General features: G+C 41.3%; 1 protein-coding gene across 2 annotated transcripts; it reads right to left on the bottom strand.

The window, feature by feature from the left end:
* Window positions 1–1693: 1693 nt before the first annotated feature.
* On the bottom strand, window positions 1694–11853 carry LOC101173662 (trichohyalin). 2 transcript variants are annotated; one of them, XM_011487585.3, is made up of 3 exons: window positions 11617–11853; window positions 10604–11380; window positions 1694–7069 (listed from the first exon to the last, which is right to left on the bottom strand). In XM_011487585.3, exons 1-3 carry the CDS (start codon window positions 11663–11665, stop codon window positions 1791–1793), a joined length of 6105 nt encoding a protein of 2034 aa, XP_011485887.2. In that variant the 5' UTR covers window positions 11666–11853; the 3' UTR covers window positions 1694–1790. The 2 variants fall into 2 exon arrangements, with proteins under 2 accessions (XP_011485887.2, XP_020567369.1); XM_020711710.2 differs by having other exon boundaries at window positions 10604–11428.
* Window positions 11854–13738: the final 1885 nt, after the last annotated feature.

Here is a 13738-nt window from a genome sequence, read left to right on the forward strand (position 1 = left end):
GAATACATTTATCTGTTTTCATTCTCAAGAAAACTTTTTCTTAAAGTAAATCCAGCCCTTCCTGCACCTATACAGCCTCTCAACATGATACTGCCACCTCCATACCTCACAGTTGATGTTCAAGTTTGCAGGATTCCATATTTTCTCCATATTCTCACTGATTACGTTATATTAAGCCCTTCTTAAGTTTTGTTTTAACTATCAGTGTTTTTTGTGTGTGTGTAATTTAGAACTATATACATGTATATACAGGTGGTGGTTTTGGGACCATGATGGAGAAGTGTTTTACCATTTTTCAATAAATTATTTAAGCTACTGACTGTAAAGTTTCTTTTGCTGAGCTGCTAATTAAAAAAAGAAGTATTTATATCCCTGAAATTACAGTCAAATATATTTGATAATGAGTACAATTTATGTTGAATGACATAAAATAGTAAAAAAAAAAAAAAACGTGTATGCTTTCCTTTAAGAGTGAATTGAAATCATTATTTGAAGTGTATAAAAATTACATCAACATTAACTGGAGTTTGATAGTTTTATTTTTTTTAATATATTTTGAAATGCTTTGAAAACAGATCTACCCTGCAGAGATGATCAAAGGAGCAAGAGATCCATCTTGACAGAACACCCTCTCATCTTTTTTCCAAAGCAGCACACACTCAATGGACAGATTATGAGAGGAGGAAGAAAGAAAAAAAAACTTTTCTGCCATGTTAGATCCAGACCAGCACTCACACACTATAATTATCAACCTGATGATTGCACACCAGTGTTTGTGTGGGATGTTGAGTGTGCTTTTTGTAGATGATGGAAAATGCTGCATGGAGCAGCCCGCTTTTTCCCGGCTGTCAAAAAGATTGCTTTCTGAAAAAGCGACGGTCCTCTCATCAAGAGTCATAATTTACTTGTCAAAGCAGGGATCCTCTCAGAGAGAGCAGGAGGCCCCCTGGGCTCATAATTGCACAGCGGTTTCTCCTGAAATGCCTCAAGTCAAGATGAAGCGCAGGCCTGTGAGTCGGGCTTTGTGTCTTCTGGCTTTTAAAAAGTAACCATCACACAGAAAGTGGTCAAATGTGGTTAAAACATTTCTGACTAGCTTCATCATACTCTCACCATCAACTCCTTATTATCTTTGACTTGCAGCCGTGATGCCTTTGCTGCCCTGGGAGTAAAATCTACACTGACTCAAGGTCGCCATCTTGTGGGAAAAGTATGAAATGCTACAGAAAAAAGGATAGATGTGGCTTAATGCAATTTTTGTACATGTGAAATCATAATATATATATTTACATGATAGATAGATAGATAGATAGATAGATAGATAGATAGATAGATAGATAGATAGATAGATAGATAGATAGATAGATAGATAGATAGATAGATAGATAGATAGATAGATAGATAGATAGATAGATAGATAGATAGATAGATAGATAGATAGATAGATAGATAGATAGATAGATAGATAGATAGATAGATAGATAGATAGATAGATAGATAGATAGATAGATAGATAAATATTAGCTGACTGAAAGCACTAAACACGATATTATATATGTTGAGTATGTTTCAATTATTTTGTCTGTTGCTATGTAAAATCTTAAATTTCTGTTTTTTTAAATGCTGAAGCAAATTTTATTTCTGTCTTTTTGTATGCAATTTTGTGTTTAAGTAATTAGAAAGTGAGAAATTCTCCACTTGAATGTAATTTTATTGTTCAGATTTTTTCACACACACACAAAGAAAGACATGATTGTTTTTTGTTAAATTCTACTATAGTCATTGTAGCTTCAAAAAAACGACCTTTTACTATTTAGAGCTACTAAATGGTCAACTTTCTCAAATAATGCTTCAATCCTGCAGTTGTCTCTCCTGCTGGTCAGTACATGATACCGCCCCTCACACTTCTCCACCAGCCCCGCCAGATCCCCGTTCCTCAGGATGTGCTGCTCTGCACTTTCCCCTAGAAGTTCCCCCCATGTGAAAAGAACCAGAGTCCTAGGCCACATGTGCTCCCCGAGCATGCTCATGTGCTCCTCCACAGCTCTTCTGTACTTCTGTGTGCAGGTGAGGAAGGCAGGCACGAGGAGGAAGATTACATCTGGGTGGCAGCGTGAGAAGCAGTCCAGAACGATCTTGCTCTGAGATGAGCTAATCATTTCGGGTCCGTCTCGCCACCTTAGACCGTGTGGTTCTGCAATGACCAGGCGTCTCCCAGCTATTTGACCTCTCCAAGGCCTGAGTGAGGAACCATCTACGTTGGATGCTTCTCCTCCTAGCATATTGAGTCCTGTAAAGGATCTGTTAGACCAGGTCTCCCCCAAAAGCATCACCCTTAACTCCAGCTCTAAGTGGTTTGTGTTGTCTTTGGAACTCCCAGGAATCAAATTAAATCTTCCTCTACTTTTTTCAGACTTCTCCGCTTCCTGCAGTGTTTCAACGTGACAGCTGTTGCTCTCTACAGCTGGCGATTCTTGTTTCATTCTTTCATCTGTGATACCTTCTCCATCCTCTCCTTTTCCTTCTGTCCCACTGACCTCTTGGTACATCAGAGTGAGGTGACCTTGTGAGTTCTCTGCAGCTGGCAGATAAACAGAATCCAAATCATCATCCATGCTGCATCTTCCTCTGCCGTCCAACTCTTCCTCCCGTTCCCTGAGATTCTTCTCCCAAACGCTCATTTTTTTGAGTGACTCCTTCAAGTTTGTCTCTTTGACATGAAGTTCCTCCTTCAGCAAAGCCAGGTCTCTGTGCATCCCTCCCAGCTCCTGCATCGTGCAGCTCACATGCTTGTTCTGGACCTGCAGTTCCGACTTCCAGCTGAGCAGCTCTTGCTCTTCATTTTTCAGGAGGCACTCCCGATCTTTTAACTCCTTCTCTTGGTTTTTCAGTTCTTTGACTTTCTTCTGAAGATCTTGCCCGTGAGAGTTGAGTTCTCTCTGTTTACTCTCTAAACCATTAAGTAAGCTCTCCAGCTTTTTTTCCATTTTTTCCACATTTTGCGCTCGTAGGTTCACGTCTTGCTCGTATTTATCTTTTTCCTCTTGCTCTTTTTCTCGCATCTCCAGGGAAACCTGGAGCTCTTGAAGCGTTTGCTTTTGAGCTTTCAACTGCATTTGCATCTGAACAAGTTTTTCCTCTTTTCCATGTAGATCCTTTTTGCTTTTTTTAAGTTCTTCTTCATACCTACTCAGATCTTGATTCCTGTCTTCAACTGCTTGCTCTCGTCTCATTAATTCTTTGTTGATCTCATCAGATGTGCCTCTCTTCTGATCCTCACCGTCAAAGTGCCTTCTCAGCTCATTCATATCTGTCTCTTTTTCATCTTTCATTCTTTCTAACTCTGCTTGTAGCTTTTCAATGGTTTCCTTTGCTGTCCAAATCTCAGACTCCTTTCTTTGAACAATATCTTCCATTTTTTGCAGTTTTTCCTCACTTTCCCTCAGCTGTGCCTGAACCTCATCTTCACTCTGCTTCTTCAGCTTCTCACACTTCATTCTAAAGTTGTCTGCTTCTTTTTTCATTTTCTCATTTTGTTCCAGCAGTTCTTTTACGATCTTTTGGCTTTCTTCATATTTCTCATTAGCGACCTGAACATTTTTCCGGTTTTCCTCCTCCAAATGAAATATCTTTGTATCCTTCTCTCTCTGGAGGGCATGTTTTTCATCATTTTTTCTGGCAATCTCCTTTTCATACTCCTCTATCATGCTGGTCATCTCTTTGTCCATTTTGTTGGTGAGCTCCTTCAGCTCTGTTTTTGTTTGCTCGATTAACAGCCTCAGATGACTTATCTCGTTTTCGTTCTGTTTGTCTTTTTGCCTCAAGTTTTCAAGTGCTCTGTCTTTTTCCTTCAGTTTTTCAACTATTTCCGCATCTTTTATCTTTTCCCACTCTGCATGATTTTGCTGCAACTCAATAATTTGGGCAGTAGTTTTTTCGTTGCTCTCCCTCAGCTCTTTTATTTTGTCAGAGTGGTTTTCACACAGGTTTTTCAACTCGTCAATCTCACTATTTGCCTGTGCAAGAAGACTTTGAGCTTGATTAACTTCTTTTGTCTTTTTGTCAATGACTGAGATCAGCTTGTTGATCTCATTTGCTTCCTTCTCATCTTTCTTCTTCAACTCTTCCCAACATCTGCTCTCCTGTAAAGCAGCCTTCTGCTTGAGACTTTCAATCTCTTGATCTTTCTCTTTTAGTTTTTTCTCCATGCTGTTTATTAGCTGCTGTTTTACTTCTTCAGTTTGTCGTTCATCTGCCTCTTTCTTCTGGTTTAGTTTAATCTCCTCCTCTTTTCTTTGCAGGATCTCATTAGTGGCCTTTATGTGCTGCTTTAACTTTTCGGTCTCTCTGCTGTTTTCTTCCAGAATTTGCTGCATTTGCTTCTTTCGGTTGGAGTCATTTCTGTCATTTTCTTCTTTTATCTTCTGCAGCTTTTCCTCCAGCTCTTTAAGTAGCTCCTTCATTTCTTCCACCTCTCTTTTCTTTTCCTCTAGATTGTTTTCCATGCATCTCCTGTGATCCAAAAGAGCACATTCTTTCTCCATCTTTTCTCGCAGCTCTTGCTTCATCTCCTCGATGATTTTTTCTTTGTCTTTTAGCTCTCGATCGACTGCTTGAGTATTGTTCTGAAGATCTTTCTCTCTTTCTTCCCTTTGCAGCATTTTGACTCTCATGTCTTTGATACATTCTTTCATTGCTGCAATCTCTCTGTCTTTATCCTCCGTCTTTTGCTCCATTTCCGTCTTGTATGCCATACTCTCTTTGACCCTCTTCTCCATTTCTGTTTGAAGTTGACCTCTCAATTCCTGTGTCAGCATTTCGCTCTGCTTCAGTTTGTGCAGCAAATGTGTCCTTTCCAGCTTTATCTCTTCCATTTCTTCTGCATGCTTTTGTTGCAAGTCACTTATCAGTCTTTGTCTTTCCTGCAGATGTTCACTTGTTTGTTTTGCGAGCTGTTGTTTCAGGTCTTCTGTATCTCTTTGCCTGTCTTGCTCCAAGCCTCTTAATTTTTCGGCACACAGCTCTTTGACCCTTGCAACATCCTCATCTCTCTGTTTTATCGATTTAACCACTTCCTCCTGGCGTTCAGCTTCTCTTGCCTTAAGCATTTCATTTTTTGCTTTTATTTCTTCTTGTTGCTTCAATTTTAAAGCTTCTATCTCTCTGTTTTTCATTAGGATAACCTCTTCTTTGTCATTTTTGTAGTTGAGATGAATCATCTCCTTCTCTTTGTCGTTCTCCAGCTGTTTTGCTTCAATATGTAGAAGATGCTTCTGTTCCAATGCAGCCACTTCTCTTGCTTTTGCCTCCACATGTTCAGAGTTTTCCTTTTGAAACTGTTCCTTCAGCTCTGCCATCTCCCTCTGCTGTTCTTGTTGGAGGATCTTAAATCTTTGTTCCAGTTCCAGTTTCATTTTTTCCATTTCAGCTGCTTTTTCTTTTAATTTGTCTTTATTTTCCTGCTGCTCAGCTTTCTGTGCCTCCATAAGTTTTTCAATTCGAGTCATACTTCTGACCATCTCCTCTTGATGTTGCTGCTTCATAGCTGTCATTTGGGTGTCTCTGTCATCCATCTCTTTGTCATACTGCAGTTTCATCTTCTCAAGTTTTCTCTTTTCCTGTAGTTTCATATCTTCTAGAATTTTTTGCTTTTCATCTGAGGCTTTCTTTTTCAGTCCTTCTTGCTCCTCATCCTTTTGAAGTAATTTTGCATTCATCTCTTGTTTCAGTTTTTCCTCCCTTTCAGCCATTTCTCTGTTTTTTTCTTGCTCTTTTCTCTCAAGACGTTCATCATTGAGTATCTTATTCTGCTCCAACTTTGTTTCCAAGGATTCCAGCTTTTTGGTCAAATCTGTTTTCTCTTTTTTGAGCAGCTCCACAATTTCTGTCAGCTTTTCCGTTTGTTTTCTCCTTTCTTCCTCCTTTTGTTTTCTCAGATGTTCCTGTTTCACACAGGTACGTTCAAGATCCAGGAGCTTGAGCTGCTGCTCCTCCGTCCTCTCTTTTAACTCCTCAATCTCTCTATCTTTCAGCTCCAGGTTCAGCGTCATCCTGTGTTTTTCCTGTTGACTCTGATTTAGAGCGATGTGGGTTCTCTCATTTTCCAGGCTCAGATCCTGAATTTCTCTTTCTCTGTCTTCTGTCAGCCATCTCATCCTCTCCTCGAGTTCGCAGATGTCATTCTTCGTTCCACATACCCTCTTGTCGTCATCTTCTTCTTCTTCCTCTCGCTGAATGTCCGCCTTACCTGGGGACTTGACTTTTTTCTTTCGGTCGAAAAACCACCGCATGCTCTTCACCTCCCTTTCTCTCATTTTCTTCAACTCTGCCTCCTGGCGAAGCATCTTTTCTGTCATCTCCTTGAGGCGCTGGTTGAACTTTTCATTCCTCCGTTGGCTTAAATCCCTCACTTCCTGAACCAAACCAGAGAATGCCTCACATCTGTTCTTGGTGGCCATCTTCTCCACTTTCTCCAGGAGCCCATGCACGTTGGCAGAGCCTCCTCTTCCTCCTCCTTCTCCACCACTGAGGACATGATACCTGCCCCTGCACTTCTCCAGCAGCCACTGAAGATCCCGGCCCCCACCCTGGATGTGTTGCTCGATATCCACCCCGTGTCGCAACTGATCGCTGTGGGTGAACAGCAGGATTGTGTGCCTCCAAACACCCTCTCCCAGAAGCTCCAGGTGCTCCCTAATGTGTCCTGTTGTCACCAGGGTGTCCACTCTCAGAGTCAGTAGCAGCGCATGAGGACCAGGAGGGCACAAAGCCACACTGCACACAATCTCTCTCTTGATCCTCTCCTGTGTGGCACCAGCAACCCCAGCTTCCCAACCTGGTGTGTCCACCAAAGTCACCAGGCGCATGGCCACCTCTGCCTGCTGACGAACACACTCCTCTGTTGCTGTTGCTGCTTGAAAGAGGCCCAGTTTTCCGAGGATGGTGTTCCCAGCGGTACTCTTTCCTGTTTCCCGTTCCCCCAGGAGAACCAATCGGATTTCTGGGAGGCGACGAAGAGCTTTGGAGAAAGACTGGTGGGCATCAAGTTCAGAACCTTGAGGACCATCATCTGCAGGAAAAACAAAAGAAACCAACTTTACTTACTGCATATATAGTTTAATTTCCATGGTACTTGCTTGAGCCTCAATTAGCATAAATAACTTAATTAAAACTCTGTGGCACTGACCAACTCCTCAGCAACTGCATTTGTATAATGGAAGCCCGGGCTTTTTTGACAGGTAACTTCAGATCATTGTTGCATTGTTGGTCTGCTCTCTCTTATGACAAAAGTTCTTCGTGTTCAGGTCAGGTGACTTTGCTGGCCAGCAAAAGAAAATAACACAACAGTAATTGAACCACCTTTTGGTGCCTTTGGCAGTGTGGTTACAGAACAAGTCCTCCTGGAAATTAAAATTAACATCTCCATACACCTTGTTAGCAGAGAGCAGCATGAAGTGCTCTACAAGTTATGCTAAATGACTGGATTGAATGTGGATTTTCTTTTAATTCAATTTTATTTCAATTAAATTCCATTTTATCAATGTAGCCCAATATTAAAACCATAGTCATCTCAATGAGCTTCATACGGTAATTGTTTAAGAACATGAAATCATAAAGAACATAAAGTCATAGAATTCAATAGGCAATGGCTAAACTAAACTAAACAGACTAAGCTAAACTGGGCATCCCTTGCCTCCGGCCAACACATGAAGAGTAAAAATCACAAGAATGTTTAAAAAAGAAAGCAAGTTTCTAGTCCATTCCTGTGGCGAGTTATGATTTTTTAAAGAAATAACCGAAATGTGCAATTCCCCCACTAGGGGGAGCAAAGGGAAAAGCTTAAAGGCCCGTACACACCGGGACGAATATTCGCTAGCGTTTTTCGCCAGCGTTTTTCGCCACGTTTTTTTTGTTCACACCCAGGCGATTTTCGCTGACGATGAGCCAAGCGAACATGCAATTTCATTCCCTGATGTTAGATGGCGCTTAATGTAAAACAGAAATACCCCCTGTACACAAGGTGGCGCTGCGCAACTTTACGATTCTCAAAGTCGCTTTTCATTCAGAAGAAGAGAGCAAGTATTTACGCGCTTGTCAGAATCAAACAAAGAAAACATGAATATTTCCAACACCAGTAGCTCTAGCTCCAGTTCCAGCGATGAAGAAATTATTGTTCTGTAGAATGATGAAAGACGGCGGAAAAGACGTCGATTTTGGGTACATCCCATAGTTACGGGAAGAGAAGAACATGGGGAGTTTTATCGACTGGTACAAGAGCTGAAAAAGTATCATGGGCGCTTTCGGGGATATTTTAGAATGTCCGTCAGTGAGTGCATCTTTTTCGTCTTATTTCTTCGCGGCAGTGTAGACGCTATACTTGGCGTATATCTTCTTTGCCGTGACGTATGTGTACTCAGCAAGACAGTTTTGTGTTTGAGCGCCCCCAAGTTGTGTTTTACTGTAACTTCAGAAGCTCCAGACACGTGTGCAAAAGCGCCATTCTCATTGGTCGTATAGTTTTTGACGTGGCGCGTCAAACCAAAAAGACGAACCCGAGGCGTTTTTTAAAAAGTGACGCTTTTATGCGTGGCGTTTTTCGCGTTGGTGTGCACACTCACATTGGTGCCCTTTGTTTAGTCACGAGGCGTTAAACGTCGGCGAATATCACACGAAATTTGTCCCTGTGTGTCCGGGCCTTAACAGTTGAAACAACATAACTCTGCATTTGCCAAAAACGAAACCTAACAGCTCTGTTTCTGGGTAGGCAGTAGTTTGGTTCCCTGTGAGCCTCACCACTGAAGGATGATCAGTAGTGACACCCTAATAACCAAAATGTTGTCAAAAAGAAAAAAAAAGGTTGAAGTGAAGTCCTGAGCTTTCCAGGAAAATTGAAAGCGTTTCATTTGTTCACAGAGCTGAATGCAAACCTGCATGCTTGGTATGTCATCAACAGGTTCTCCAAGAACATACCATTCAGCCCCACTATTAGACTCTCCACAAAGAAAAGTTTCACCATTTGCAGTTAAGAAAAAATAGATTTAGCAACTATTAGCTGGACCGATAAATAACCATCTGGATTTACTGCAGCCGTGACGTCAGTGATGGAGCAGTGACACCTAGCTACCTCATTGCAGACAAGTTGGAGCAAACATCCAAATCATTTTCTGATGGTGAACTTATTGAAAAATGCTGCAGGCTGCAGAAGTCTTGTTCCCAAAAAGCAGTCGACCTTAAACATGAGTCTGTCAAGAATTACGATCAGATCCAACATCTCTGAGGAAACATGGGCAGCCATATGAAGGAATCTAGTCATTTATTGTATTTTCAGTCACTATTGATGAAAGCACCAACATCACAGATATGTACAGCTGTGCATGTTTATTAGAGGTGATGAAGAGATGTCACAGTGGAGTTTCTTGAATTGATGGACACAACAACAACTGATGACATAGTCAGCTCTCTAGTTACTGTGCCGGACAATGTTGAAGTGAGCTGGTCACATGAAGTAATTTTGGTCACTGATGGCGCTTCCATCAAAGGTCAGGAAGAAGGCAGGTGTTGCCACAAAATTCAGGCAGAAACCAGAAAAAGATTCTTATAATAATGAATGATAATAATAATGGACATTTCATTGTGTTTTGCACACTTGAATGACAGTAAATATGTTTCTGCAAATGTGTTTCTGATTTGAATCCTGATATTGACGGTCTTGTGAAGTTTCAGGAGAGAAAGGAGGTTAACTCCAAACTCTGTTCACAAATGTTTGCAAGTTTAATTTAGTGTAATTTTGTCATTGTTTGGACATTTACCTTTTAGGAAGATGTTTCATTTTTTTCTGTAGCCCCTCTTGAATTTATTATAAGGATTGCTTCAGTGTCAGATTTAAAATATTCAATCTGTATAAAATTGAATAAACCAATATTTTTTAAAGTGAAATTAATTTCATTTAAGATCCATTGGCCTCTTTGAATAAACGTGTAATTAGAAATGATTCGGCTACCATGTTGGTTGAGGCATGTTTTCCAATTGGGTAAAAAAACAAGAATAAAGCTGTTGTTTTGCCTTTACGCTACTGGTCCGGCCCAGTTGAGATCAGACGGGTTGAATGTGGCCCCCGAGCCAAAATGAGTTTGACACCCCTGCCTTAGACCCTCCTTCTCGGTACATCAGAAAACACAGTGGACCAACATCAGTAGATGACATGGCCCCTCACTTACTGACTGCTAAAATTTTGAAACAAGTGACTTGATGCACAGCAACAGCAGAAGTAATTAGAGGCTAAAGTATTAAATAAATCCTAAGCGTGACTATATCCCTTTGGAGAATGGGTCGTGAGCAATGGGTCTTCTTTACCATTGACCAACATTCCCATTTGTTTTCTAAGAAAAACATTTAAGTTGTTTTAAAAAATATGCTTAAAACTTTAGGGGCGGGTAAAATAGTCACTATTCAAAACTCAATACATAAGGACAACTTGATGTTATCGTGAAAAGTTTAATTCAGACCATTTGTGGGTTCTCCACTGTGGCTGTCTTCAAAGGGCTTTGTTGTATGAGCCCGTCATGATGTCATAGACATAGTATGAAACAATGAAAAAACTTACTCATTAAAGCAGCTTTGATTGTCCCCCTCTGCATCTGCGCCTCCATCTGCCTCTGCTTCTTCCTCCTCTCTCTGGCTCTCCTCCTTCCATCTGCCTCCAGGCCCAGCAAAAGATTATTATGGAGTCCTAAGTAATTCTGTCCATCCTTCATTCCAATGACCATCATCTCCAGCTTCCTTATCAACTCTTTCACTTGTGTCCCATCTCCTTTGTTGCGGTTATTCACAACATGGTATCTGCCGCCACACTTCTGGAGGAGTTTTTGTAGTCCTGAGCCACTGGAAAGAATTCGCTGCTCCATGGTTCCCAGACCTAGTTCATCTCCTCTGGTGAACAGCACCAGAGTATGGTCCCACACCCCTTCTCCTAGAGGCTCCAGGTGCTCCTCTATCTCCCTGATGTAGTCATCTGGGATGGAAGCACAGGACCGAACAACTAGCAGCACAGCATGAGGTCCAGGAGGACAGAGCGACATGCTACGCAGTGTTTCTCTTTTCACCCAGTTGGGTGTGCGATTCAGAGAGTAGTACCACTCCCATCCAGGTGTGTCCACCACCGTAACTTTTCTCCCCCCGACATCACCCCGCCTTTTCACACACTCCTCCGTAGGCCTCCCGCTCTCAAATCCTCCTACACCTCCTAGGATTGTATTGCCTGCAGCACTTTTGCCAGCTCCCTTCCGACCCAGCAGGACCAGTCTAAGTTCTGGGAGAGATGATGGGACACTTGGGGAGGCAGGTGAGCGAGGGGCATCCATGGTGGCCTGCAGACTCTCATCTGTGAAGAAAGGAAGAAGTGCTTCCTCAGTGCATCGCACCGGATAAGCTGGATGACACAAGTACAGAAGAGTATGAGTAATGCAGCATGCAAGCTTAGTTAGTACAGCTAAACACACCATTTACAAAATCTGAAATTCTCACCTTTTGTTAACAATGTAAATACACATTAACTTCATTGAAGTTACATTTTTTAAACTGTTGCACTTAAATACACAAAATCTCCTCTGAACTCACCATCATTTGCTGGCGTGGCCTGACTGCAGCTCTCATCTGTAGAGTCCATCACGCCTCCGTTCACTTTCTTCCCCTTGCCACTCTTCCTCTTTTTAGTTCCTGCATGTGTTTTAAAAAGAAGAATTTCAACACAGCCACTGAAAAAGACACAATGTGGTGATAGGTTGAATCGAAACGAGGATCTGCACAAAAGTGAACACGAAGAGTCGCACACTTCCTCTGTCACATGACTCCTGTGGTTTGCTAGCAAGCTCTCACCGAAGACAGGAAGTTACCCGCTGGCACAGTGACTTTTCTTAAAATGATTGCAGAAACATTTTTTAAAGCATCCACAGATACAAATGCTTGCTGCAGTCATGCATGCAGGCAGAGGCTTCACATAGGAATTGTAATGAGAAAACTTGTGTGCGTGCAATGTTGGAAGTGTAATTTCTATAACTGCATTGCTTCTTACACTTAACTGCTACCCTGTGGTAAATGTGTAGAACGTGTACACCACCCACAGAAAAAGCTGAAACAACTGAGTCTCACTAAAAGCACTCAGTAGTTTAAGAATTAACATGCAATCATTCAGAAATTAATCAAACGTGTAGAACAGTGCAGAATCAAGAGTAAACTGATATGGGACATTTGCTTGTATTGGAGAACATAATGACAGAACATTGCCCTCTAGTACATTTATCTGAGCAGGAAAATGTGTCATATGGTTCATAAACTTTCTATAACTTACTGTATTAGTTTGGTGATCTTATACTGATTGTCCTTTTTAGAAAACGGAAACAGTGATTGACATCTAAACTGAAATACATTCAGTGAATGATCTGCATTCGTGTTGTCAGTTTTGGCATTTTTGATGGTGACTTTGCAGGCACAAATTGCTTTAGGCATATTTAAGGCAAGCTTGGGTTCGGTTCGGCAGTTTTTACCTCCTTATTGAAATACGCTTCAACCAGAGACATGCGGTCAGGGGACGCAGTGCCCCACCTTTCATCATCCTGAGAGGTCTGTAGTCTCTACAGCTTGTGCTGGAGGGCTGGCGCGGGGGCCCATCTCGGGGAAGCCCGTCTTCGCCAGATGGGCTGCCTATTTGCACCTGGGGCTGGGATCACCTCTTCTCTTGCCTTGGGACAGGGGGCCTCTTGGGGCCCACGGTTGCTCCTGGTGACACCCTCCATGGCTGCTGGGTCGAGGGGGGGGGTCTTAGGAAGTGGGGGTCCTATAGCAATGGGGGGTTTATACAAATACACACCGAGTGTCTTAGAAGATCTATAACCCCCTGTTGTAACAGTAAATTTTGTCGAACACAAGAGGCTTTCAGCTTCTATCTGTCTGCTCAACTGTTGGACAGGACAACTTAGAAAAAGGAAAAAAAGAAAAGTATTTAACTTCACTTCACTTAATAAAGACATTCCACTTTTGTCCATGATAAAATGTTATACCAGAATTCAGAGGGTACCACAGTATTTGATTGTTTTGGGATTTTTTTCTTTGTAATTTTTTTTTGGATTGTTCATGATGTTTGACAAAATAAAATAGGCAATATGTGAGTTCAAGTTTGTTCTTTGGTGGGTGCTAGTTCACTAGGGGTCCGTTCTTTTATGTTTGGCCCTAACAGACTGCAAAAATGGTAGATGTTATGTCATTAAAAGATGTCCTTAAGTTTCAAAATGGGGAGTAATACATAATTGATGATTAATTACTGGTAATTACAGCTAATCAATAATTGAATAACTTTTTGTGTGGATTTTTTGTGGGGTCTGGTGGTTTTTAGATGACATTTGGGCCGGAAACCATGACTCCATTTAGCACAATGTCTGCATTTTCCCTTCTGAAACTAGGAAACTTTAAGCCATGACTTTAGTAACTTTAGTTTTAAGTTTTAAAGTTTTCAAAAAACAAGTTCTGCTAAAAAGAATTTTCCAGACAAACAAGGAATTCGATTTTGCTGTAAAATGTTGTTATTCAGATGCAGTACATGACAAATAAAATATTTTCTATTTGAAAAATCCTCTCTTTTGTTGCAGTTTAAGGAAGAGGACTTAATTTATAGCTGATACACATAATACTAAAAGTATTTTTTTCACCAAATTCTCCATGTTGTTTCAATTAACTCCTTTTTACA

The sequence above is a fragment of the Oryzias latipes genome, chromosome 18 (genome assembly GCF_002234675.1).
Source record: "Oryzias latipes chromosome 18, ASM223467v1".
Classification (NCBI taxonomy): Eukaryota; Metazoa; Chordata; class Actinopteri; order Beloniformes; family Adrianichthyidae; genus Oryzias; species Oryzias latipes.